The 25972-nt window shown below is 38.4% G+C and overlaps 2 protein-coding genes across 3 annotated transcripts; both read right to left on the reverse strand.

The window, feature by feature from the left end:
• Window positions 1-1201: 1201 nt before the first annotated feature.
• On the reverse strand, window positions 1202-12922 carry DNMT2 (DNA methyltransferase-2). 2 transcript variants are annotated; one of them, XM_089145307.1, is made up of 10 exons: window positions 12804-12922; window positions 12614-12724; window positions 6415-6508; window positions 6205-6323; window positions 5946-6068; window positions 4939-5249; window positions 4726-4828; window positions 3989-4054; window positions 3829-3893; window positions 1202-1929 (listed from the first exon to the last, which is right to left on the reverse strand). In XM_089145307.1, the coding sequence occupies exons 1-10, from the start codon at window positions 12876-12878 to the stop codon at window positions 1851-1853; spliced, it is 1146 nt and encodes a 381-aa protein (XP_089001433.1). In that variant the 5' UTR covers window positions 12879-12922; the 3' UTR covers window positions 1202-1850. The 2 variants fall into 2 exon arrangements, with proteins under 2 accessions (XP_089001433.1, XP_089001432.1); XM_089145306.1 differs by having other exon boundaries at window positions 1203-1929; window positions 4726-4820; window positions 4922-5249.
• A 1021-nt stretch (window positions 12923-13943) lies between these two features.
• On the reverse strand, window positions 13944-25972 carry PRMT10 (protein arginine methyltransferase 10). Its single transcript, XM_089145308.1, has 8 exons — window positions 25679-25972; window positions 25186-25378; window positions 24951-25056; window positions 22464-22653; window positions 17114-17296; window positions 16918-17001; window positions 15638-15859; window positions 13944-14344 (listed from the first exon to the last, which is right to left on the reverse strand). Exons 1-7 carry the CDS (start codon window positions 25829-25831, stop codon window positions 15677-15679), a joined length of 1092 nt encoding a protein of 363 aa, XP_089001434.1. The 5' UTR covers window positions 25832-25972; the 3' UTR covers window positions 13944-14344; window positions 15638-15676.

Here is a 25972-nt window from a genome sequence, read left to right on the forward strand (position 1 = left end):
GAAAAGGTGCTTTGTATTAAACTAGGAATAGAAAATAAAGATTACATGCGCGGTAACGCTTCCCATTGGCATGCTGGTGAACAAGTCGGGCCAGATCCGGAGGAAGGTTACATAGACATAAGTGGGTTTCTCCAGGGAAGTTCGAGAAACGAGCTAAAAAATCTGCACAAAAATTAGATTCCCTAACATGACGTGTGAAAACACAGTGATGTAGCCTATGCTTGATGTCCAAAATATCATCCACAATACCTCTTGCTGCCCATGGGATTTGTAAGCCTCCAATTAGGATTTGAACTGCAAGTTGAGAGTCGGATTGCACTTGTACTTGAGTATGACCATAATGTGTAGCTCTTTGTAGACCACAAAGTATTGCTTTTAGCTCCATATGAAGCACATTTTTGTCATTGCTACAACTCGCTGAAGCAAAGACTACATGGCCTTCCGAGTTTCTTCCAATTGTGCCGTAGCCACCATGATTGCCCCGAACTGCTCCATCGCAGTTAATAGCAATCCAAGGATCAGGTGGTCTGGTCCACTTGTGCATTGAGAATTTGGCTCGTCGGAAGTTAGGACGAATGTGCCACCGGTTGAAAAATTCAAGGCTATGATTAATATCCTGCACATAATCGGTTGAGTTAAAAAATCTATGCCTTTTTAAACCAATTACCAATTTTCCCTCACCTCTCAACCGTTTGATTTTATGAGAACACGTGTCATCCTTATAGGTCTATGCGGAGGATATCCGCGCAGCCGTGAACAATAATCCAGGTTTACTACCTCCGGACGCAGCTAGTTTTATTTTCATAAATTGTTGCCAAACAGGTCCGACCAACGAGGTGTGCGGACCAGCTCAATCTGGTTGAACCCAACATTTCTGGTCCAGGATAGTGGTTCAACGTTAGTTTTTCTGCCCTGCCTTCCCATATGAACGGACAGACAGCTCTCCCTCCCACCAACACTGGCGTTTCTCCTAGTTGGCCTTTTGTAATCGGTTCAACCGGCTGGACCGGGTCTCACAATGTTGCGAGAGATTATTTGGTGTCAGTAGTGGTTCACAGAAGTCTGAACCGGTCTACAACGAATCCTTACCATAAAAGCATACCATCCTTCTGAAGTTCTTGTTCAACCAACAGCACAAGGAGAACCAGGGATTCGATCCTCCATACCTTCCTCTGAATATATATTATGGCACTGCAATTATGGATTCTGAATTCATCCTGGAACCAACTTGTTGAATTCATCCTCTGAAAGAACCTATCTTTCTTGCACAGAAATAGTCAACAGAACATTTTTAATCCCAATGACAATCCTTCCCATGAATAATCTTTTACTAATATGGATGTAATGTTTTTCAGATTCTCTCGGTTGATTATAAATTATCATATCATTGAAAAATGGCTACAACACTCCCTAAAAACGAAAGAACACTTCAAAATCTGCATTACAAAACTTGGAAAATACAGCAATCACCAGTTGGTGTGAAAGGTCATCTGCGGTGCAGTTAACTGGAGAAGTGTTGGATTTAAATCATCAACAATGAGACCAGTATCAACTGAGAGATCATCTGCGGTGCAGTTAACTGGAGAAGTGTTGGATTCAAATCATCGACAATGAGACCCAGTATCAACAGAGATGCACCGATCCAGCATTGGTGTTTGTCTATAATCTGATTTTTTTTTTGAGAGGCTTCACATGGCACTCTAGTTGCAAACCCCCAAAATCAGAAGGCATCGGCAGATCACAACACTGAAAGTTGGGATCAAGCATTCATTGGTGTTGGTCAAAATTTACTCGTAAATTAATAGCACTGATGTCTCCTGCAGCTATCTTTCGAGCTATCACCATCAACTTCATAGTGGCTCAGCAAATAGATAACGAAGTAAGGGTGCAACCACTGCTATGCTTAGACTGTTTCCTAACAGAGCATATCTGCAAGTAGGAGTTCATTAGAGTCAATTACCAAGTCAAAAAAGACCAATCTACACAGAAAAAGTCCAAAATACTCCAGCCCCAGCAACTCAGGGTTGGCAGTTGGCTTCAGAAATTATGTTTTATCCACTTCAAACAAAGCAAAATCTTCTGCTTAACATATAAGCAGTTATGTCTACATTCACCACTCATGCCACTTCCGTATTATTTTCTGACACCAAAATAAAGCCTAGAATTTGTGGCAACCTTTTTGTTTAGGTGATCCAAATCCTACTTGAATCTCAAGTCACATAAAATGAGTGTGTACCAACCTAAGGCCGGTGTTACAAGACAATAAATGATACAGCAAAGCAGGGCTTTGGTTAGGGCCTGTTTGGTTACACAAGTCTGGAGATTTCAAATATCTAGAGATTTCAAATCTATGGAGTCATAATTTATAAAATTAATGTTTGGTTAACCGAATATGTGGAATGAAATCTGTGGATTCATCAGTGATTTTTGTGAATGCAAATGTTTAGCGTTTTTATAGGGATGAAATCACTGGATTTCACGCCATACCCATAAATCTACAGATTTACATTTTTAATGTAAAAAGATGAATCTCTAGACTTCATGAATCTAGAGATTTTCACAACCAAACGGGTATAAAATCTTGCATTCATGAATCCAGAGATTTCAAATCTCTGGATTCATGTAACCAAACAGGCCCTTAGGTCATTATTGGAACAAACAACAACAAACTCAGCCTTATCCCAACTTAATGGGGTCCTACATGGATCAAACAAAAATAAAGCACAGAAAACTGAGGTCTAAACAAAGAAAGAAATTGGGAATAAAATGAGACATGAAAAGGAAAATGACACATGAGACAAACAAAATCAGCAAAAACAGAAAAAAGTACATCGAGAGTAAGAGGAAGTAGGCAAACAGCCCAACAAGTCTGGAGAATCTCAACTAAATGGGTCTGCAACATGGATCTTTGCCCTCCACCTGGCTCTATCCGAGGTCATTAGGTACAATACACAAACAATTCATGTCCTTTCCTACTGTCATTTTAGGCCTGGCCCTAGCTCTTTAAGCTCCTTGAATTCTCCTTCATAGCTTCTCCTAGGACATGCAGAGTCTATGTCTTATACCATGTATGACATTAGACAGATCCTATTGGAAGTCAAGAATCCGTGTAGTAGACCCCCATTAGCAGAAACACTTCCCAATTACTAGGTTCTGAAGATTCCTCCTCCTCTTATCTGTCATTTTTATCTGTTCTTCTATCATCTTTCAGTTTCCTCTTTTCAGCTGTTCCAACCTTATGTTTGGATCCATGCAGCCAACCCCATTAAGTTGGGACAAGGATGACTGTTGTTGCCAAATTCAACAGCCATAGTTGTCAAGGCAGAACCTTGGCATACAAGTGATAATTGGAGTGGGCATACAAGCGATAATGGGAGTACTGAGTAATGGGCAACCTCCTTGGTACTTAAGCATCCAAGTCAACACCTTGTGATCTAGGCTATTAACAAGTGTGTATGCTTTCAACTCTTTGTAATCCATTTCTTTGCCATTTCCAGGCGTACAGAAAAGAAGACACCCTGCCATTGGGACTATAGATTGGGGAAAGGGGAATCACTCGATTCCTGAAAGCACAAACCTTACCTCTCTTGTGGTCTTGTCAACCAAGCTATGCAGGCTACTACTAAGAGATCCAACCGAGGATTTGGAACTGAATCACATAAAAATCTTTTTCAATTTTCAATGTTTTATAGTAAAGGAATTGGGAAAAGATTATCAGGTTTCCACAAGAGCTGCAAAATCAAAAGGGAAAAAGAAGAGTACTAAGCTAAAGGAGTTTTTCACAACATGATCAGTTAACCTCTGATATGATATAAAACAATAACATACCGCTGTTTAAGACCAATGTGCTGTGGAAATTGGAAATTCTCTGGGAAAGAATGCAAATTAGCAACCTGAATAAAATAGAAAATCAGATTGCGTTTTTGGATCTGGACTACAACTTAAGAAGATGCAGCAGAAACTAGTGATAAATATGAAAAGCATTTACCTCCCTGGGGGTGAAGTATCTCAGTCCCTGATCCTTCAATGGAGTGGACTTTCCCTTCTTTGTTGGCTGAGTTTGTCATAAGTAGTTGATGTTTAAAAATAATAAAATGAGAAATATTACATTAGGTTTAACAAATGAGAACTTGTAACTAAAAAACCATATGGAAGAATGTCAAACAGCTATTCCACAGATGATTTGAAGAATTTGCATTATATGCACCATCCAGCAGCGCAGTATCAACTACAATGTATCTCCTCTAGTGATCGTAGCATGCAACATACAAAAACTCAACCAATAAAAGGAAAACGAATAAGAGAAAGTGCACCAAAGGATTTGTTCTTTAGAATGGTTAAAAAATTTGAAACATATAAGGAGAAAAACATATAATTTGTAAAATAAATTGGTGCATGACACAATTATGGCAAAGCTGTCAGAACACAACTTCATATTCTACCAATAGGAACCCAGGGTCTTTTCAAATTAAACTTGCCACTTAATACACTGTTCTTTTGTTTAAAGGCCATATCCCTGCATTTAGCAGGGTCTGGGTTGCAGCCAGTTAGTATATGGCTCTTTTGTTAAATAGCTGTTATTTTGTTAAGCAACATAATTATCTTGGGTTTGGCAGACTTTATTCCCAGCATAAAACTGGAAAATATATATTTCCTCATGTAAGAAACTTCTATTAACAATTATTTAGGAGACAAAATATGGCCATGTCAAAAGAAGCATCCTACTTGGATAGTGGCCAAAAGGGATCCAGTACCCTTCACATATCTGTAGTAACTTTTTGTAAAGCAGCAGCAGCGCTTGGAATCAGGATAAACAATATCTGCACCACTTTCAAGGAATTCGTTTATAAAGCACAGGTAAAAGGGGAGGAAGAGGTGGGTGAGAGAGAGGGAGAGACAGAGAGACTAAATAGAAGGATACCCATCGCACTACCCCACCTCTCAATCAAGTCCAATGGAACCATGTGCTGGCTCAAGGAACCAGTGCCAATACCATCTTCTTCAACATTAGTTTCCAGCGCTGTGCATACCATTCCGGGAACTCTAGATGTATGAAACAAGTCTGATTCTGCATTCTCCGATTGATTGCTAGAAGACTTGACTTCAAGAAAGCTTGCAATTGGTTCACAGGACAGGACCATGTTTTCATCCATCAATCCATCATCAGGAGGCCCCAATAAGGGGCTGGGCTTCTGGAGGAGCTGGTTATTGAAATGTGGATTTTGAAAAGATAAATGTCTCATCTTTGCCTGTTTCCGATCAGGATTTAGAAGTTACACAGATGAAATACAGACATCAGACACATAGAATGACTAAATACATTTATTTAATAGACAAGTAGCAAAAATGAAAAAGAAAGGACATAGAAAGTACAATAGAGCAATGGCAACCAAAAAAAAAAAATTAACAAGACTACTCATACAGTGGAGTTTACTATCATATGCTAACATGTCATAACCACTTCTAATATATTAGAAAATGAGTAAAGTTATTTGTCCAAGCCCGCCCCTTCACCATCAAACCTCCAGAAAATTTTGGCAACAACTGAGCAGCCAAACTGGATTGCCGTAAATCCAGCCAGCTGGCTCTGAAATTCAGATGTGGCACCCCATTTCTGAATCTAGCTAAGAAACAGAGATCCTTAATCAAGAACAATTGATGTAGGAACATTTACGTCTAATAATTCAAGGTTTTCTAATTTAAGGATAACAAGTGCACCACTCATAGGAAGACTACTCAATCCTTGCATGTTCCAAGAGAAGAATTTTAGCTCTTCTTTTATTTTTTTTGCATCTTTCCTTTTTTTCTCTATGTTATATATTCTTAATTGTCATCTTTCCAAGAATGTAAATTTGAGCTTCTTATTCTTCTACTTTTATTTCCTCCCAGAAAGAAACTGCTGGTGAAATTATTTAGCTTCAAAAAAGCATCAGAGGTAAACTTACCAGGCAAAAATAGCGAGGTCTGGAATATGGGACACCAAATTGTAAAGGATTCAAAATGAACTCCTGTGTTACAAAACCTGTTTTTGCCAAAATCTCAACCATCTGCTTATGTGTATCAGAAATCTGAAACAAAAAAAGGAAAAATAAATAAATAAAAACAACACATAACTGAAAATATTCATCAAATTAAGAAAAGTTAAATATTATAAGGAGGGATAGAATCCAATGACTAAAAGGCAAGTTTTTTCCCAATATGGACCTCAAACCCAACAACATTCTCCACAAAAAACATCAGAGGAGGCCGCAACATGTGTGGCACTAGTTCAAGAATCTTGAGAAAAGAAGATGCACGAGCATCACCAGTGTCCTTCTGGAGCCCTGCTTACAAAATTTTAACATCTCAGCACAGGTCACCAACAAGATATCAAGGATGAGGGAGTGAGTAACAAAGCAAGAACAGAGGACAAACCTTGCCGTGTATATGGCTGGCACGGAGGAGAAAGTAGCCATACATCTGCCTCATATCTGTCTAGGTCAGCAGCTGTCAAATTTTGAATGTTACCCTATATTCACCATGTAACTGAATGTTACTTCTTACAATACTAAGCACCCATATAGAGTTCAAAAAGAAACTGCACGTGGAAATTATATGAACAATGGACTCACTTTGGATTTGAATTACAAGTAGCCAATACATTTATCTTCTTATTCTTCTTTTTCTTTTTTTTTTTCTTTTTTTTCTTTTCTTTGTTTTTTTTTTTGGGGGGGGTGTGTGAGTGGGCCATCAAATTCCAACAACCGCACTTACATGCAGCTAATTAAACCTAATCGCGCTCTTAAAATATAATAAAGGGCTTTAGATAAGGGTCATGAGTCTCATATCATAAAAAATATTCAGTTATTTCAACAGACAAAGTTATTAACCTCAGACCTAACAATTAGGCAGCACCAAGAAAAAATGATATTGTTGGAACAAGACAAAATGAGAAGAACCGATTAAATACTGCTTGCCAAATTTCGAAGGCAGATCTAAATGGTGACTATACTTTACAAATCAACTTATATCGATATCCAAAATATGTCTTACTCAGGTGAACCATATCACCAGTTAAGATCGGAAACATCATATGTTACATACTGAAGCCTTTAAAATTCCTAAAAATATTGATGCAGATTTATTACCAATATGGACTTCTTTTATTAGGATGAAGTCTAACACTGGGTTTCTATCCATGTTGAACCTTGGTCCATTGGGATTTTTAACTGATAGGCCACTTTTATGGGCCCAAAACAGGGTGGTAACATTACATAAAGAGTTTTCATTATTAGGAATTAGTTCATTTTTAAGTTATTTAGGTTAGTTCCCAATTTAGGTCGGGAGTAAATTTTATAAAGTGCTTAATTGGACTTGGATTCTACAAGTCTTATTTTGAGTTCTTTTCCTTTATTATTTCACAATTCCAAGTGAATTTGTGTTAACTTATCAGTTAAGGATTGGGGTAGGCCTTTCTTTTCTAGTGTAGAAGTCAGATAATAGTCTTTAATCTAGTATTACCATATAAGGTTTCCAGAGCTACGTGATCAATGGCTAGAGTGTCTAAGATGTTCCAGCATTTATCTGTGGATAATGGAAGTGTGACTGAGCAGTAGAATGAAAGTCTAAAGAGCATCGCTGAGGGATCAAGAGCAATGGAGAATCGGATCATTGCACCCCACACATAATACGCACATTCCACCTGAATGGCAAAAAAGGGAATTTGCACAGCCTACAGCTCATGGTCATAACCAAATGTTCACAGGTGGAGGTCCAAAGAGCAGTGCAGCTGACTTTGGCAGAGCATCTGCTGAGTTATTTCAATGTTGATTAGCTTACACATAACTAACACCCCAAGTCCATCACAAGTCTGGGAAAACCACACGATTAAGCATTATACAGTCTTGGTTTACAAAACTAACCATATACCCTTTAGTTTAACGGAATAAAAAGAAAAACAACTGTGAGTTGAAATATACAAAGTAGGACACTATAGTGTTTTGCTCTGCTTTTAGACAAATTTACCCTCATGCACAGTGAAGGCATTGGCAGTCATCTTCTTCCTCCCACTCCACACTCCTTATTAAAACTCTACTAAATTCTACAATTACCAAAAAAAAAAAAAAAAAAACTGATCAAACTCTTCCTGAGTATTCTGACAGGGGAAGTATGAGAAGCTAGGTGGAAACATCAAATTTAAGTTGTAAGGAGGTCCCGCCCATGGTGATACAAAGTACAGGAACTCCCAGCAGTTTGCAGCCCAAAAACATTCTACTGAATGTTGGGAGTTTTCCAAGAATTCAGTGAATAATGGTGGATGAGACTGCCCTGGATTGGCTGTTTACCTTCCATCTAAGGGGTCAATCAGGGTTTCACGAGCAATAGAACCTAATTCCCAAGGAACAAAAGCTCCACAACCCATTTTTCTCACGCTGTATCGGTGCTCCAGTCCAACCCTTCCTCACAATCGCTGATTGTCCCACCATGTATCACCTCCACAAATACACATCAAAGTTTTACCACGTTATTGGGAATAGGCAAGGAAGAGTGGCTAGAATTTGCAGGTTATGGGTGGGCTGAGAAGTAAGGTAGGGTAATGGTGGTTGGGTTTAAAAATCGGTTTCATTTGTAGCAAATAAAGGTGGATGGGTTGAAAGGACAAGGAGGATATGGCGATAGAAGGGTGAAGTCATAAAGAATCATTCCCCATTGAGGGAGGAATATTGTATTGGTTAGTTTTGTACATCAGAATTCAACTTTGTATAATTTTGACAAACTAAAAGGTCAAGCTTGAGCTACAATACACTGGTACACATGACCCACATGTGTTTAATAATCGGTTGGCAAGCCTGGACTATTTGATTGGTTCAAATTATTTGAGACAAGGAAGATGAAACCGGTTTGAACTACACTAGCTGGTTCAGTATATAAGTGGTGGACAAGTGATTCAGGACAACCATCATGGAACCAGGACCAAGCAAACCAGCAATGGACCAGGCCAGCTCAAGCCAGCCCATTCAGTTCAGATGGTCTTTTAGAAGGCCAAAATGAAGCCAAAACACTGTTCACGTGAACAGTGTCACAACCCATTATTTGGCATATTGGGAATATTAATAAAGGATTTTGTGGGGCCCAAGATCATATTTTATTCTTATGAGATTTAGGACCTTAGTTTAGTTCCTATTTTGGTAGTTTCTATTTTAGTTATTTATGCATGTGGCTGAAGTTTTAAGCTAGTAGTTTCAAATTTTAATTAGTTTCGATTTCCACAATATTCAACCGTCACTACTCACTAGTTACTAGGATATTAGTTTCTATTTTCAGTCTACTAAGTTTCTATTTCTTGTAAGGCTTTAGCCAACCTATAAATAGGCCCTTACATTACAATAAAGAGAAGACTTTTGGAGAAGAAAAAGAAAAAACAAAACAAAAAAGATGAATTAAAACTTTAGATTTGTGCCTTTGCACCCCCTTTCTCTCTCCTCCTCTTCTTTTCTTCTTCTTATGAGTTTCTTATCCTTCTTCCCCTTCTTCAAGTCTAATTTTTCTCAGATTTTCCCTTCTTTTTTCTTTTTTTTTGGTGATGATTTTTCCCCCGCGGGCGTATTTTGGGAGGAGGGGGGGGGGGGATGAAAAAGAAGATAGGAACACCGGGGGCGGCCGGGGTGGGGGGGCCGGAAACGAAGAAGATGGCTTTCCAAATCAAGTCTAAGGATCGAGATTTGGAGGTCCATATTCTAAGGTTGTGCTCCCACCAAATGTGATGAATAGCGGCACCAAAGAATAGTTTGCCTAGGCGATCGCAAATGGAGTGACAAGCAAAATTCCTCGAGATCCAGGACCAATCAAGAACAAACCCATGTGAGCGTCTCGAGCGGGGCCAAATGGATGCAAGGGCTCTATCCCAAAGGGGATGGGAGAATAGGCAAGAGAAGAAAAGGTGGTCAATGTCCTCTGAACCACTCCAGCAAAGGGTGCAGCTAGGGTTGGCATGGATATGGCGGCTAATGAAGAAGGATTGGGTGAGGAGAGCATGGTTGAGAGCTCTCCAAAGGGTGAGGGTATGACAGAAAATGTGACCTTTGAACCAAACCAAATGGGCCAAATGGATGCAAGGGCTATTTTTCCTATCTTCTTTATCCTTCATTCTTCTCTATTTTGTGCCTAATTAGTTGGAATGAAAGCCCAAACTTGAGTAACTTTCTCTGCCTATTGGATTCTTCACTCTATCACACTTGCTCTCAACTTTTCTTCCTTGTTATTTCCTTCTTTTCATGATCCGTCTTCCCTACTAATTCTTCTTCTCACCCTAATTTGTCTTCTCTATTTCTTCTTCTTTAAGTGGTCTTCTTCCTCATTCTATTCTCAATTGTGATTAATATCACTGTCGCAAACCTTATCTTTCTTCATTTTGCACACCTTTAAAATAAAAACAAAAATAAAAAAAGGAAGAAGAAGACAAAGCATACTTTGAACAAGCGCTTTCCATACAATATCAGTTCAATTCTTATTTCACCAGAACTTGAGGATGAGTTTTTCTTAAGAGAGGGAGAAATTGATGCAAGACAACCAACATGGAACCGGACCAAGTGAACCAGCAACGGACTAGGGCAGCTCAAGCCAGCCCATTCAATTCAGATCAACCAACATGGAACTAGGACCAAGTGAACCAGCAATGGACCAGGACAGCTCAAGCCAGCCCATTCAATTCAGATGGTCTTTTAGAAGGCCAAAACATTGTTCATGTGAATAGTGTCACAACCCATTATTTGGCACATTGGGAATATTCATAGAGGATTTTGTCGGGCCCAAGATCAGATATTATGAAGGTTTTATTCTTGGGAGATTTGGGACCTTAGTTTCTATTTTAGTCATTTATACATGTGGCTAAGAAATAAAGTCTAGCAGTTTCTAAGAAATTAGTTTATTTCCATAAGATTGTATTGTCACTAGTTACTAGGATATTAGAATCTACTTCTTAGAAGGTTTTAGCCTACTATAAATAGGCCCTTACATTACAATAAAAAGAAGTTTTTTTTTTTTTTGGGGGGGGGGGGGGGGAAGATGAATTGAAGCTTCACATTTGAGCATTTGCACCCCCCCCTTCTCTCTCCTCCTCTTCTCTTCTTCTTCTTCTTATGAGTGCTCTTTTTCTTCTTCCCCTTCATCTTTCCCCCGTCTTCTTTATCCTTTTCTCTTCTCTATTATGTTCCTCATTAACAAGCTATGATTTTGAAGACTGCAGTAGAACACCCATCACATGGGCAACGATGAGAGGAGACCTAAACAAGAAATACTTACCATGGTCATTTCTAAGTAGGAGCGCAATATCAGTTAAATCCCCATTTGACAAAATTGCCACCAAAAGACATTTAAAGCCGAAGAACAACTTAAGCATCTACCAGTCAAATTCAGTTTGCAAGTTGGAGATCATTGGAAGTCTAACACCAACAATGTTAAGGCAAAGGCTAAATTAAAATTTAAGTTGCCGAAGCAAATAGAAAGAGCAACAATTAAAGAAAATGAAATTGAAGATAATTTTAAAGTGATCACAGTGAACTGTGATGATAAAGAATAGGTGATGCTTGAAGCTTCAAAAACAAAAGTTCAACAAATAGAAGAAGTGAAGAGATCAAAGTAGATAAGGCTACAAGAGTGGAAGATATGGTGGTGATGAAGAATTCTTGGCTAGAAATCATCAACATTCAAGATAATGTTTTTGAAGAAGTGGAATTTGTGCCACAAACAATGAATGAAAAGGTTGTCAATGTTGAGGAGTCTATGGAAACAACATTTATAGTCAACATTGATTCGGGGATCAAACACCACGATGTTCATTATACCACCCAGGTTCTTCAAAGAGGAAATCTTGAAAACTACAAGCATCAAGAATTCAGTTTGTGGATGGTCAAAGCCCCAACTCATGGTCTAGTCTTTTCTCAAGCTGGCTAATCACTACACTAGCTTTTATATAGGAATAAATGTAGGGATTGAGTTGATGCAGATTCAACAGCAAAATGGGTCTTTATTTTTCCATTCAACCCCCCAACACCCCCCACCCCAAGAAAAAAAAATGTGGAATTAAGGATTATACAGGTTGACCTTTTGTCCCGTTAGGTTTTTGTAACATATCATTTTTATGGGCCTAACCCACAGTAGTTCGATAGCAAAAACACCCTCTTATAAGGACTTAGTTCGTCATGAATAGATTTTCCATATGTTATTTTTATTAGTTAAATTGAACCTTTATATAGCGGCCAGACTTTGTTTTGGAGAATCTTTTACATGGTCACATAAGGTTTTCCTAGTGTTGGTTTTTGCTTGTTGAATGTCGGCGAAAGTAGTATATTCATGACGCTGGCCGATGTGGAAATGAGGTTCTACCCATGTTGGTTCAGTATCAAATATCAACTGCCACGTTTTCCTGAATGTATCGAAAGTCGATAACAGTACTACGTCAGGTGATATGACTCTTAAATAATTGCAGTATCACCAAATTCGTAATTTAAAAATCCCCAAACAAGGTGGTCAGAGATTGGACTGATAAACTAAAGTGCATAGGCAGTCAAGCACTATAACTCGCAGAGAGCGAGAGAGAGAGGGGGGGAGACAGAAGAAGTAGAGAAAACAAAACCTGATAAGGACGATGGCCAAAATTGTATTCATAAACATCGTTTGCTTTGTCATTAATGTCAAATGCTTCGACCATGTTTGCTGACACCCCAGCTCGCATGATTGAGTACCTCTGTTAATTAAAAAAAAAAAGTGACATATGAACGAGAGCATAAGAAACTTAGGGTTAGTCCGTGGTGTAGATGAGTTACCATGCCTCCAATGCCACTATAGAACTCAAGAACTCTATAAGGGCCATCGCTGCGTCTGCAGAAACCTTCCTCCATTTTTTCCAGGGGTAGCAACTCTCGCAGACTATGAGACTATCTCGATTGAGAAAATCACTGCATAAGATCTTACAGGTTTTCAAGAAAAGACTTGAACGGATGGTCTGACCGGTCCACCCGACAAATTCACCGTTCGAGCCGGGTCGTCGGTTCGTTGGGGACAGAAGAAAGAGCCCGAGCCGAAAAAGCGGCCGTTGCAGTAACCGTTGACCGTTGGTGCAACAGTAGTTCAACCCAGTGGCTAGAGACGGAGGTGAGCCTGGGACGAGTCGGGATCCCCGTCGGTTTCCCAACCACAAAAGCCAGTGGGTCCCACTGGTGTAAAAAACTTATTTTTCCACCAGTAGAACCCACTGATTTTTATGGTTGGGAAGCCGTCTGCCGTCGGTGCGCTCTCCCGACAGGAAAATAATCCCGATTTGTCTGGGATATGGTGTTCTAGGTTCAGCCTTATTGGCCTAATTAGGGGTGTAAATTCAGCCCTATCAATCATAATCCACTTTGAGGTCGAAGATGGTCTAGGAATGATTTTCCCAACCTAAAAGTGGGTTAGGGTTGATAAATGCAAGCTCAAGGTCAGGACTTGGCTGGGGTAGGATTAGGGCTCGACTTCGCCAAAGCTAATTGCAGTAACCTTTTGTGCATTAAATAAGTTCCTTCCATTCACCATCGAATAAGCTCTAGAATGATTTTTTCCCAACCTAAGCATAGGTTAGGGATAAATGCAAGCTTGAAGTCAGAACTTGATTGGGTTAGACTTTTATGCATTATATGGGTTCCTTCCATTTTATTTTATTTTATTACCAAAAAAAACATTCTTTTACTTTTTAATGCATAAAAATTCAGGCTAATTATCATCAAATGGTTTTAGAATAAACAATAACCAACACTTCTTAACAAAAAAAAAATTATGAACACCCCTAGCATACAATAAGGTAAGGTATATCCCTCTCTCCCCCCCCCCCCCACCCCCACCCCAGAAAGCGTAATTAAAAACTCCTAATGCATGAAAGCCTTTTTTTGCCTTAAATATATTTAAGTGATGACAATACCAAACGTGACAAATCCTCCCTTCTTCTGGTTTTCGCTTTCATTGCCCTTGTTTTCCTCAAAGCAACCGAAGGCAGCCGATAAATTTGTATAAACTTGTTCCAGGTGCCAAGGGCGACGCAAGTGCGGTGGCAAATACTCTCGGGTTTCTACGAAAATAGGAACCGAGTTGAAAATTGAAATTACCTTAAACACAATATGATGCAAACCAAAATTCTGATAAAGTTGAGATAAGAGCACCATGGCCCACATTACATAAAACACATCCCCCTCTTCTGATAGCATACCCAATACAGCATAGAAGAACCACCCCCCCCGGGGCCACCCCCACCAAAAACAAAATAGGAGAAGGCTCAAATGTTTTTTAACTCCAAGACTTGCCCTGTGTGTATTTTCACTTTCGGTCGTCGTCTCTTCTGCAAACAAACGGAGCCGATAAGGAAAGTATACAAACCTCAATAAATTGAAAGGAAGCAATTATATTCGACTAAGTACAGCAAAATAGCAAATACATAACCAACAAAGGCATACAATAGAACTGAAGTTTGTTTTGCTAAAAGAATGTGATATACACGCAGGTGCTAGTTATCCTGAAATGAGTACTTCAAATAATATGGAACATTTACTAAGATGTACAAGGTTCAACAAGATTGTCTACGTCCATGGCTAGATGAAATATGCTTCATTGTCAACGGAGAATAGGTGCGTGATAGCAGACCCTCACCCCCTATCTCACAACAACAACAACAACAACAACAATAAGCCTTGTCCCAACTAAATGGGGTCGGCTACATGGATTCTTGCCCTCTAATCAGTTCTATTCGAGGCCATGCTAGATACAAGGCCTAAGCTATACATATCATTTCTCACCACTTCTCCTAAGGTTATCTTAGGTCTACCCCATAGCTCTTCTAGTTCCTTCAATATCCTCACCCCTATCTCAGATAACAAAAAATAAACCATTGAAAGTTAAAGGTGAAAATACACAGGCACACATCACCAAGGTACCCATGAAAAAGAGAGTAGCCAATGCACAAGGATCCTTGCCATTACAGAGTATAGTATGGGTCATAATGTAAGTTGCCCTACCCCTGCTTTCACAAAGATCCTGTTTCTCATTACACCAAGGCTTTATATTACTGAAATACACATGTAGCTCTAAGGAAATATCTCAGGCGTTCATGCTGCCAAACCCTACCATTGAAACACAAGGTGAGCAGCTTCAAGCCCTACAGGCTGTCTGCCGAGAAACCATGAAACCCATGCAACAGAACACAAGATGTTGCACACATGCAACAAATACCTTCCCCCCCCCCCCCAAAAAAAAAAAAAAAAAAAGAGCAAGCCATGATGTAATTCTTGCATCTCCACCACCCCTCTTTTCTTTTCTTCTTCAATAATTAAGAACTCTAGGATACAGGGGCACAAGCATATAGAACAGATGCTGTTCCACGAGGTTGTCAAACTGCTTTTACGGAGCTTCTCTTTTTCTTTTTCCTTTATTTTTTTTTTTTTTTTTTTTTTTTTTTTTTTGGGGGGGGAGGGGTGCTCTGTTTGTTTGTTGTGTAGGTCAGGAAGTGTTGGGCAGCCAAGCAAAAGCTAAAGACATATGAGAACCAATAGATCAACTATTAACATCAAATCACTAGAGTAACCTCTCTTTTTTTTGGGACACCGACATTTCTGTAACATAGGAGAAGAAGATATACCTGTCCGTAGTGGGACATCAAAATATTTCTGCCATTTTCTTATTCTATATAGAACTTTCTAGTGAAGCATGGAAGCTGCTGTTGATTCTCAGACAACTGTGTCATCTGACATCCAAGTTCAACCTCCATTAATCGATGGTTTTCCTTAGAACGAATCATTGAGAAGGAAACACTTATATCATCTCCTTCACCAACCCGAATAGGAGGATGCAAAAGGAATACCTATCCAAAAAAAAAGAAATTACACTGTCAAATTAAGCATTGTATAACACTATAACAAAGAAAGTAACAAAAAATCATCCTAGCCAATCTTAGAGAAGGAAAAGTTAAAACTCAGTATTCGTCCACTGAAAGGGTCAGTGTCTGGTGAATTTGCACTCACTGGCTGAATTCATAATGTAGGAAGTCCAATAATGCAGGAAAAAAGGAACCTGTTAGAATGATCAATAAGGACACTATGAACAGCATATCAAAGGATGTGCTGCATGAAATAGGATAGCAAAAACCTAACTAAATGACCACAGACTCTTCTAGAACATTGTTGAACTTCTTTTCCTCAAAGATTTGCCACAGAGTCTTCAGATAATCAGAGAACATTGCATCATATATCACATTGTATGGGATCATCAAACCAGAGCCATCTTCTAGTACCAAATATTAAAGCTTCTATAAATACAGATAGGCCCAACATATCGGAACTCAATGCCTATGGATGAAGAATTTCTACCCTGAGCACATGCAATGGAGCTGTGAAAGGTCAAGTGAAAACCAATCCACGAAATAATTTGATCTATCGACTAAACAAATCTTTGGAATTCCAATTGACCCATTCTTAAAAACTGGACATTTAAACATCATTTTTCATGAAGCAGCCAAAAATAGCTTATTCAATTCAAAGTCTATATATCTATATGGCGTCTATATATCTATATGGCGTAAAGAAGAAAGCAAACAGCATCCTTATCCTTCATTTTGATTACTTTATTTTACACAATATTCTTCAGTCACTGATAAACAATTGGCTGGAGGGCACTTAACGCAGTTGCAGTAAAATATATAAATTCCAAAACAAAAATTCTTCTTTGGATGGAAATCCAGAAAATTCAAAGTTAGACATACTGATTGTCTACCAAGAAGCTATTAGAACTAAGACCTAGTGTGCGATGTGCCATACTGCTATGCCACTGGTACACTTTACAACTATGCATGGTGGATACATTTGACTTGACCACAATTCACAGTATCAAGAATCAATTAGCATTAGTAATGAATGACCCAACCTGCTGGCCCCAATGCGTCCCACTGTCCAAGCTAGGAGCTGTAGTCAATTCAATCTCACACCTTGCTGGATTATCTTTGCTTCCCTGATGGCCAACCAAAATTAAAGTATGTTAAGGCATTACATCTTGAAAAAAATGCTAGTAAAGCATAGTTGGAAAAATGATATGAAGGAATCTTGATATATAAACTACATACTCGGAAATGAACATCAAACCATCCAGCAAAACCACATAGCCTCGTTCTCTGAGTGACCGACGACGAAAAATTACTTCTGACATCAATAATGTCATGTACTGAGGCTGTCAAACAATTTATCTCTTTGATGATAGCAGGTGTCCCCATGACTTGCTGTGGATGAAGATTGTTCCACAATGATGTCTACAAAAATTTAATAGCAAATTCTTCAAAACATATGGGAAGAAGCAACAGAGCAACAAAATATCACACAAACAAAAGCATAATACTTTCATAATGCAGTGGCTGCTTGATCTGCACTGGTTCCACACTTCCACTCATGTTGAGTATGCATGCAACAACTGTCTACCAGAACGTGAACTAACCAAGATGACAGTTGACCTAAACTATCCTGTTTCTTCTTGAGGGGTGGCAATGGCTATCCATTTTATTGCTTAACTAAAAGAAAAACAAGGATAAGGTGGTCTGTTGTCTCAAGCATCACATTTATACTTTTTTTTGCATTTAGGTGACTATAATTAGGCATCTATGATGGATCCAAGTTCACTAAACAGCAAGACGACTGTAAGACTCCTATCCCAATATTAGGACTGAGTGTACTGGATTACAAGAGGGGGGGATGCTGTGTCAACTGTCAACAAACCTTCTTTGGTTGACAATTAGAAACATATGGCTGGGGATCATGACGTACACAGCTTTACACCCAACCCCCCCCCCAATACACCCTGGCAAAATGGCTATCTCCTGGCTTGAAACCACAAGTTCGCAGCCACGAGGTCCCAATGGAGCAACCTTATCGTTGCACAGAGGTCTGCCCTCTATTATGCTAACTTTCTACTAAAAAATTAAAATAAAAACAAAATCTAACTCGTAGATGAATAACAGAATAAAAACAGTCCAAAAATTAGCAACTACTATTACATATTAGAAACCTTTATCAAATATAGAGACTAAATAAAGCTACTGGTGTACCCGAGCATGGCATGTCTAGCACAATAGTAGGCCCAAATCTGACCCACAAAAGTGGATCAATAGCTGGCACAAAGGCCTTGGCTGGCTCACTGGCTGGACAGGCTAGGTTTGTTGGGCTAGCTGGTGGGACTGGTTATTCTTCTCCTCCAAGCACTATCAACTTGCATCAATCTCCTAAGCAGGTGTATTCATATACCAACATACATTAACCTAAGACCCATTTCCTATGAAATGCCAAGCCCGAGGGTCTGAAATCTAATACAAACCCCACATAGTTGTTTTGTAAGAATCTTGCTTTCCACATTTCTTTCCCCGGTGCCTTATTCCTCTTACAGTCTCACTATTCATTCTACCAGAAGAATTATAGTTGTCAAGGTGTAGCCTAGACATTCAGGTGCCTTGGTAGAGTCGGTAGACTAGTGCCGTATTCACTTTATTGGTACCATCTCCAATGCTTTGTACCACCTAGGAATCATGAAAACTATAGGGGCAATGCGAAATTTTAAAGAACCGTAAATCCTTACCCAACCCCTACCTATTGCAGCCCCTAGAACCGGCCCATAGGTTGGATGAAAGATAGAAGGTGAAGTTCCCATGATCTGTTATATATTGTAGTGCCACTGAGAGAGAGAGACAGATAGAGATTCGATCATATGATGAAGTTCCACTAAAAAGTCTTTTAAAAAAAAAAGGAAAAAAGATGGGTATCTAATTCAAGTAATTCAATGTTTATCATTTCGAGCCAAATGGCAGATCATATGAGTTTCACTGAAAGGTCATTTTAATCAACAAATAGAAAAGGGAAAAGAAGATTCAGAGTCTAATCAGCAGGATTCCTCCTTTACATAGTTATTTAAAGATTGTAATCGAACTAACCCCATCAAAAACCAAACGATAAGTAAACTGCACACAAGTAAACAAACCCAGGAAATAGTCCTCTACAATGTCTTAAAGAAGCCCAAATAATCAGTTATTAAGCTGTATAAAAATATCAAAATAACCTAACACCAAATATAATCCCATTTCAGCAGATAATAAATACGGATCTCCCAAATGGGATCCTTCAACTATCAAAACAGAAATTTACTAGATGGAAGCACTGGATTTGGATAGTTAATCCAATGTAGCTGTAGATAAGAACAAATATTTTGAAGTTGAACAGCATTAGGCTGTGGACAACATAAACCCATACATGAATGCTAAGTAGCAACAAATCCTGACTTCTATCCTACTGTGGTCTCCCACATTCCAAACTAACAGGTGTAATGATAATTCACAAAAATTGCCCCAAAATACAGAGATCAACTGTACTTAAAACTCTGGAATGAGTTACTGCAAGAATTGTCGCATGAGAGATTTAGGTGACAAATAAGAACTTCACCTACAAAGCATATTTCAGATTTTTGGGCAGGCAAAAACAAGATGCTATGTCAAAATGATTAAAATGAAATATCTTGAAACTTTCTGATATGATCCTGTTTCAAAATTTTGGAAATTTTTCAGTTATTTCTGCCATTTTCTTTCAGTATTTCAGTCATGTCAGCATTCTAAACCCTAAAATGGCCAGTTTTGCTTCACTATTATGGCAATTCTGTAACAAGATACGATAATATGCCTACCAGGTAACAGAATCATGGACCAAATTTAAGAAACCTTCTCTCATAATAACACTCAGAGGTGATCCATGAATCTGTAGCATATTCATACCCGACCTACAGACTAATTTTCAAATTATTTCACAAGTGACGGCTGAAAAGGTTCTGTTGTGAAGATTACTGAACAAGAGTTATCCATGTTAGCATGAACATCAAAGAAAACCTGAACACAACAAAGACAAAGCAAAACTTAAAGTAATCATAATAATAAATTGGTTCAGATACCAACGATGTGTTACATCCACAGGCAAAGCTGAATATGCTTCATCATATTACAGAAGAAAGTTACAAACAGAAATCTCTCACGAACACAAAAGATGATGCAGCAATCCTTCCAGAAACCCTCAAATCTAACTCTTACAAGAACACGGTAAACATAAATAATCCTCCATCTGGTAGGTCATATCATACTGTGTGGTATCTGCCCAACTACTCTACTACCATCATAGATCTTGGTGAAAAATCATTCAGATTCCACCATAGTATGTTGGAGTGGGTACATAATTTGAGACACATCACACTCCGACATTTTTAATGTTTCTATTAAAACAGAGAATTTGACCCTACATGGGGGATGTTAAGAACTTAAGATTAGGAATGTGATCACTGTTATCAATGTGCATCTGAAGCAAATCTACAAGTTACATCCGCAATAATTTTTCTTACAACTACAAATAAATAAACCAATGATTGAAGCCCATAAGCTATCTGATCTGTATAATTTCAGTACAAGTACATAAGATTTTCTTTGCATCTGCTACTGCTTGCTATGGGTGCAAGCTATAGTAACGGTACATTTTCAACTTCTCTACTCCAAGAACAAGGATTATGTGAAAAATGTGTAACTGAGTCATTTCAAAATATTGTATAGTCAAGCAATATCACAAATCACAGACTTCTTAATTCAGCTCCTAACACTAACACCACAAATCACTATGTCAAGTGGCTAAAACCATTTCCTGCAAATGACCATTCTATTGAAGAGTCATTTCTTGACCATCCAACATCTTGTTACATAAAGCACATCTAACCTCCTACCACTTCATAAAAATTATATCCTCAAATTCTCAATTTCATCCGCATGCCTCTAGCACAGAACAACAAAACAATCCTCAGAAGTTAATGAAAATGGTGTGACTCAGAAACTCCACCCACCTCTCATAAGCTGTCCATGTATGGTCAAGCAATATTTCAATAAGAATGAGAAACGACTCACACAAAATCCATAAGTATGCTTCAGCTTTTCTGTTCTGACACCAAAGTGAAACATCTTAGGTATTCACCCAAGCACTAAAGCAAATAGACAAAGCTGATGACTAACAAATGTTTGCATAGAAAATTGATTGAATTAGGTCCTGTCTTGTCTCTAGATGAGTGAATCTAAAGCTCTTTGAGATTGTATCTACACTAGGGCCCTGCTGTCTGGGTTGAACATTTAGTTCATCTAGACAACTAGACACCAAAGTACAACAAGGACTAATGTAGTACTGTATTTGAATGATCAAAACAGTAGCCAAATAGGACCTTTCACAGGGAATCAACTTCAGATTTGATAGACTTAAGATAGATAAAATTCAGATATAATGGAGGGCTGAAAACCAAAGTGGTAGAACAAGGATATTGGTTTAAGAACAAAGACTAAGTAGGTCTTCAAAACAGCAGTATGCTATAAAGAAGAATGGATGGAACAATATAAGAGAATTAAGAGAACAATAAGGACAACAAAGTAACATGTAACACCCGGGCTTCTCACCGCAAGGTGGATCGATTGGATCAAACACCAACCTTCCTTGATCAAACACAAGGAGTCTTAACACCCGGGCTTCTCACCGCAAGGTGGATCGATTGGATCGAACACCAATCTACCTTGATCAAACACAAGGGTTCTCCAAGAGGAGGGATGCTAGCAAGCAATTTGATTTCAATTCATAAGTTCTTTTCACCTCTTACATATGTCTCTTTATATAGCATTCTAACAGAGACATAAACACTAATGGTAACATCCAACCACTAGCTAACACCACCTACCTATTAATAACTCAACTACACAACACCACTAGTCAAAACAATAATGGGAACAGCCACCTACTACACCCCACTTCTAGCTCCTTTTATTGACTTTTCAAAGCTAGACTTTGGCTTAGTTCAAAATATGTGGGCTGGTCTTCTCCCACTAAAGTAATCCAAGCCCATGAAACCATGGGCTCATTTTAACCCACTCCAATAGTCCTAGCCCATGCAAGCCATGGGCTGTTTTGGGTCATGTCCTTAGGCTTTAATGGGCTTGAGCTTTGGGCTTTTCTCTCTTTTGTATCTGCTGCCAATTCTGCATCAAGGACATTGCTCAGTCTTTGCCTGGAACTGGAGTCCCTATCGCAGGTTTTATGTGGGACTACCATTCCTAGAAAAATCCTTTGTTTTCTTTTCTATTTTGGAGGCTTCGGCTATTCATTTCCCTCATAGTTCTATCTTTCACTATGTAATAAAGCTACTTTCTGATAATAAAACGACTAGAAAATGCATTGTGCGTCCAGATCAATAACACAAACCATTAAGCAGACCAAACTCCAAAGCATCCATGCATATAAGGCTATGACCTTAGGCACCCAAAGTAACCATGTGTATAAGGCTGCTACTCTAACCACACAAGCAGAAGACAGGAAGAAGTGCAACCTCCATACCAATCTTAGCACAAAATTGATAAAAAGACATCTAGAACTTACCTGTAAATAGTACTTCTTCTGCTCAGCACCGTAAGGCTTTGTCAAAACACTCATATCAACACCATAGCAGGTTTTAGTCTCATCCACAAAATTGTGCCAATCATTCATAGCAACCTCATAGTCATCCATTTTTTGGTCTACCAATCCAGACTTCATAGGTGCCATCCACATGCGAGCATGGCTTGGATACCTGGAATACCAAAACTCAATGTCAGTCATGCTTCACCAAATTAATCAAATGCACTACTTTGAAATAGATAGTAACTTTTGATGCCTAACTCATTTGACATCAGCATAAAGCTCAAACCAAAGGACTGAGATTCATTTAACTTATGAATTGTAAGTCTGTACTGGACTTACATACCTAAAGTCACAACATGAGGATAATTAGCTTGTCTAAAAATTATCAAACTTCCGTTAAATATGTTAATCTGGTATTAATAATATCTTTAATAGCCTTTAAGATTACGTAGGTTGGTATTCTGCATTTCTTTTTTCCAAGTTGAGTAGTCTCCCATATAAATACAAGCTTCTATCTTTTCCACTTTAAAGTCAAATGGCTAACTTGCAAAAGTAATACTGCACCGGTCATCACGAACACTGAATTGCCAGCTTTCATTTTTGCAAGCCACCCCTTAAATATTAACTGAATATAAATTCAAGGCCAACAGGAGCAAACCAGTACACAAGGCTCGCACCACCCTAATGATGGTCATAATGTATGCAGCCTTACCCTTGCTTTTGCAAGATGTGCATTTAAAGGAAGGCCAAAGTAAGGAAAACAATTGAATCTCTCGGTGCTCTATAAGATTTGGAGACGGTGATTCCAAAATGCTCAATGCTACACAAAGATGTCCAATCTTTTCTTGTGACTTGGTTGGGCAGAAGCTCCTTTTATTGGAAACAATAGTCATCTTTAGATATTTCTATTCTTCAAAACCTATACTCAAAAGGAACTCCCAGGTACTGGATATTTATTTTACAGCAATGTATGGGGTAATTGAACAATGCCAAGGGACTTTTTGGTATCAATTTTCATTCTCATTTTTGCCTATTTAAAAGAAACCAATACAAGAAGTCAATTTTAGTCAAAAATGAAAAATGGTTTGGTAATTTTTATCCATAATTGATCACTGAATGAAAAATAAGTTTGGTACGTCAATAAAAAACATGTTTGAAGCTAGATCTCCATATTGAGACTCTCTGTACTTTGCCGTTGCCAACTTGTTTAAAGCCAATTAAAAGCTGCGGTCGCTGCAAATATCATCTGAAGCAAGCAAAACTGAACAAACCCAGGTGAATTTTAAAAGCACTGACTTCAAATTCTGAACCAAAACATGAACCAAGGAGAAATTTTGGGAAAATAAAGTTAGGGTTAGTGGGATTTTTGAAAAAACTTTTACATCTGAGTACAGTGGGAAGTGGTGGAGGTTTATTCACTTATCCATAGCCATGGAAGTTACAAATAAGACCCACCTAACAACTAACTATACTTCTACCTCTAGAACTACAGAAGATGGAGAGAGAAAGAAACAGAGATCAGAGAGGGAACAGTTCTACGGAAGATGAGGTAAGTCCTAAGGGATTTCAATGGAACTTTGCATTTAAGAAAGAGAAGAATTAAAAAGGGGAATACAAACTTCACAAAGCAAACTAAAAAAGGAAGGGCAAATTACATATAGATCCCTTGTGTTTGTAATCAATTACATCTACTACCCTAGAAAAAATCTATTACAGATGCCCCCCTATTGTTAAGAATTGAAAGCTATAAATTGGCAGCTCTACTGATGCAGGAAGGGGCATCTGTAATTGATTTTTTTTTTGGGGTAGTAAATGTAATTGATTCCAAACACAAGGGGTCTATGTGTAATTTGCCCAAAAAGGAAAAAGAGGAAGAAGGGAAAACATCGTGAGATAGCAATGGTGAGAGAGTGAGCAAGCAAGCAAGTGAAAGAGAGGGGGGGAAAGAGAAAGAGCAGGGATTTCATAAAAAGATTGTGCATCGATTATTATACCCTCAATTTGCACTTGGGATTTTAAGTGGCTTGTGCATAATGAATAGAATGAATTTTTTACCCATAATCCACAATAGACTTTGAATATAATTAATTTTTTACCCATAATCCATAACAGACTTTGAATAGAATGATTTTTTTACCAAAATCCATAATAAAACTTAGTCTATTATGGATTTTGGGGAGTTTTCTATTCTTTTAGATAGAAAGTCTGAGCTCCTGCAAGAGGATTCGCTCAAGGGAAAGCACTTGAAGTAATGGAGGAGCGCCCTAGTGGGATTCGAAATGGATACCAAGTACATAAAAAATGTCAAAAATTGCGAATGAGAATTGATACCAAAAAGGCCCTAAGAAGCAGCTATTTCTTAGTTGCCAGAAAGCAATGATATTTGTAAGGAAAAAACGCTTTTATGGTAAGTAGTTTACCAAAAAATGCAAACATATCAAAAGCTACAACTCATAGACAACTTACATTACACCACCTGGCTTCAGCCAATGATCGCGTGCAAAAATTACGGAATCAAACATAGACTCGCGTAGAAGAAAGTATCCCATCCACTCTGATATAATCACATCAACTGCCCATGAAAATTCTCATGTTATAATCAATATTATTGAAGAGTACTACTAGTATTGAAGGGGAGAGGGGCTACAAAAATTAAAAGTACTGTAAAGTGGTAAATGAAGTTTAAAAAGTGAAACTCTACCTTTTTCTGGGAGAGCTACCTCCTCCATAGAACCTTCAATCACTTCAACAACATCTTGTAAGTTATTGGCTTTTACAAGTTGACGGGCATGTTCAGACATCTTAGTAGCTTCAACGGCATAAACTTTTCTTGCACCTGCTTGTGCAGACCATATTGCAAGAATGCCGCTACCTGTTCCTACATCAAGCACGACCTTTTCCGTGCTCATTTTCATGGAAATTAGATTATATTTACACATGTAATACATCTGAAAACGCAAGTTAATCATGTAACTAACGAAGACAAAATTTTGTTATTTTCAATGCATTTAACATTGCTTAAAGATACGATGATTTTTAACACTCCCAATCTTTCGTTCTATATCCTTGGTTTCTATTGAGACGTAAGCGGCTTCAAAGAAATTTCAGCCAAAAATAAGAGTTTAACAGAATTGTTATATTCAAAAGAAACGGTGTGATAAAACGGGACAAAGCGCAGTAAGTTGAAACCTTACCTTGCCATGGAAGTGATGTTTGTTCTCGAAAATGGCATTGTAATAAGCATCCATACGAACTTTATCACACAGCATCTCTTTTCTGGTGGTAGAGAAAACCATAAGTACAGAAATAGTTAGCAAAGTCGACGCCTTTGTCAACGACAACACCATTGTCGTCTCGGTGAACCTCCATCGCCACGCCGTTACTCATATTCTCCATCGTAATAGACGAACAGCGTGGAGGAATTTCCCTTGTAATTTAGGGCGCTCTCACGGTGTATATACTCTGCCTCTGCAGATGGTTTTCGCATA

The sequence above is a fragment of the Hakea prostrata genome, chromosome 2 (genome assembly GCF_041222555.1).
Source record: "Hakea prostrata isolate BN-2017 chromosome 2, UWA_Hpros_2, whole genome shotgun sequence".
Classification (NCBI taxonomy): domain Eukaryota; kingdom Viridiplantae; phylum Streptophyta; class Magnoliopsida; order Proteales; family Proteaceae; genus Hakea; species Hakea prostrata.

Excerpts from the sequence above, each read along its gene's own strand:
- PRMT10 (XM_089145308.1), bottom strand. The coding sequence starts at position 25,831 with ATGGTGTTGTCGTTGACAAAGGCGTCGACTTTGCTAACTATTTCTGTA. Across the intron at positions 22,654-24,950 it reads CTGAAGCCAGGTGGTGTAAT|GTATCCAAGCCATGCTCGCA; the intron begins GTAAGTTGTCTA and ends TTGGTATTCCAG. Across the intron at positions 17,002-17,113 it reads GGTTTGATGTTCATTTCCGA|GGAAGCAAAGATAATCCAGC; the intron begins GTATGTAGTTTA and ends GTTGGCCATCAG.
- DNMT2 (XM_089145306.1), bottom strand. The coding sequence starts at position 12,878 with ATGGAGGAAGGTTTCTGCAGACGCAGCGATGGCCCTTATAGAGTTCTT. Across the intron at positions 4,055-4,725 it reads CCCTTTTGGCCACTATCCAA|CCAACAAAGAAGGGAAAGTC; the intron begins GTAGGATGCTTC and ends TGACAAACTCAG. Across the intron at positions 1,930-3,828 it reads CACATTGGTCTTAAACAGCG|ATATGCTCTGTTAGGAAACA; the intron begins GTATGTTATTGT and ends TCCTACTTGCAG.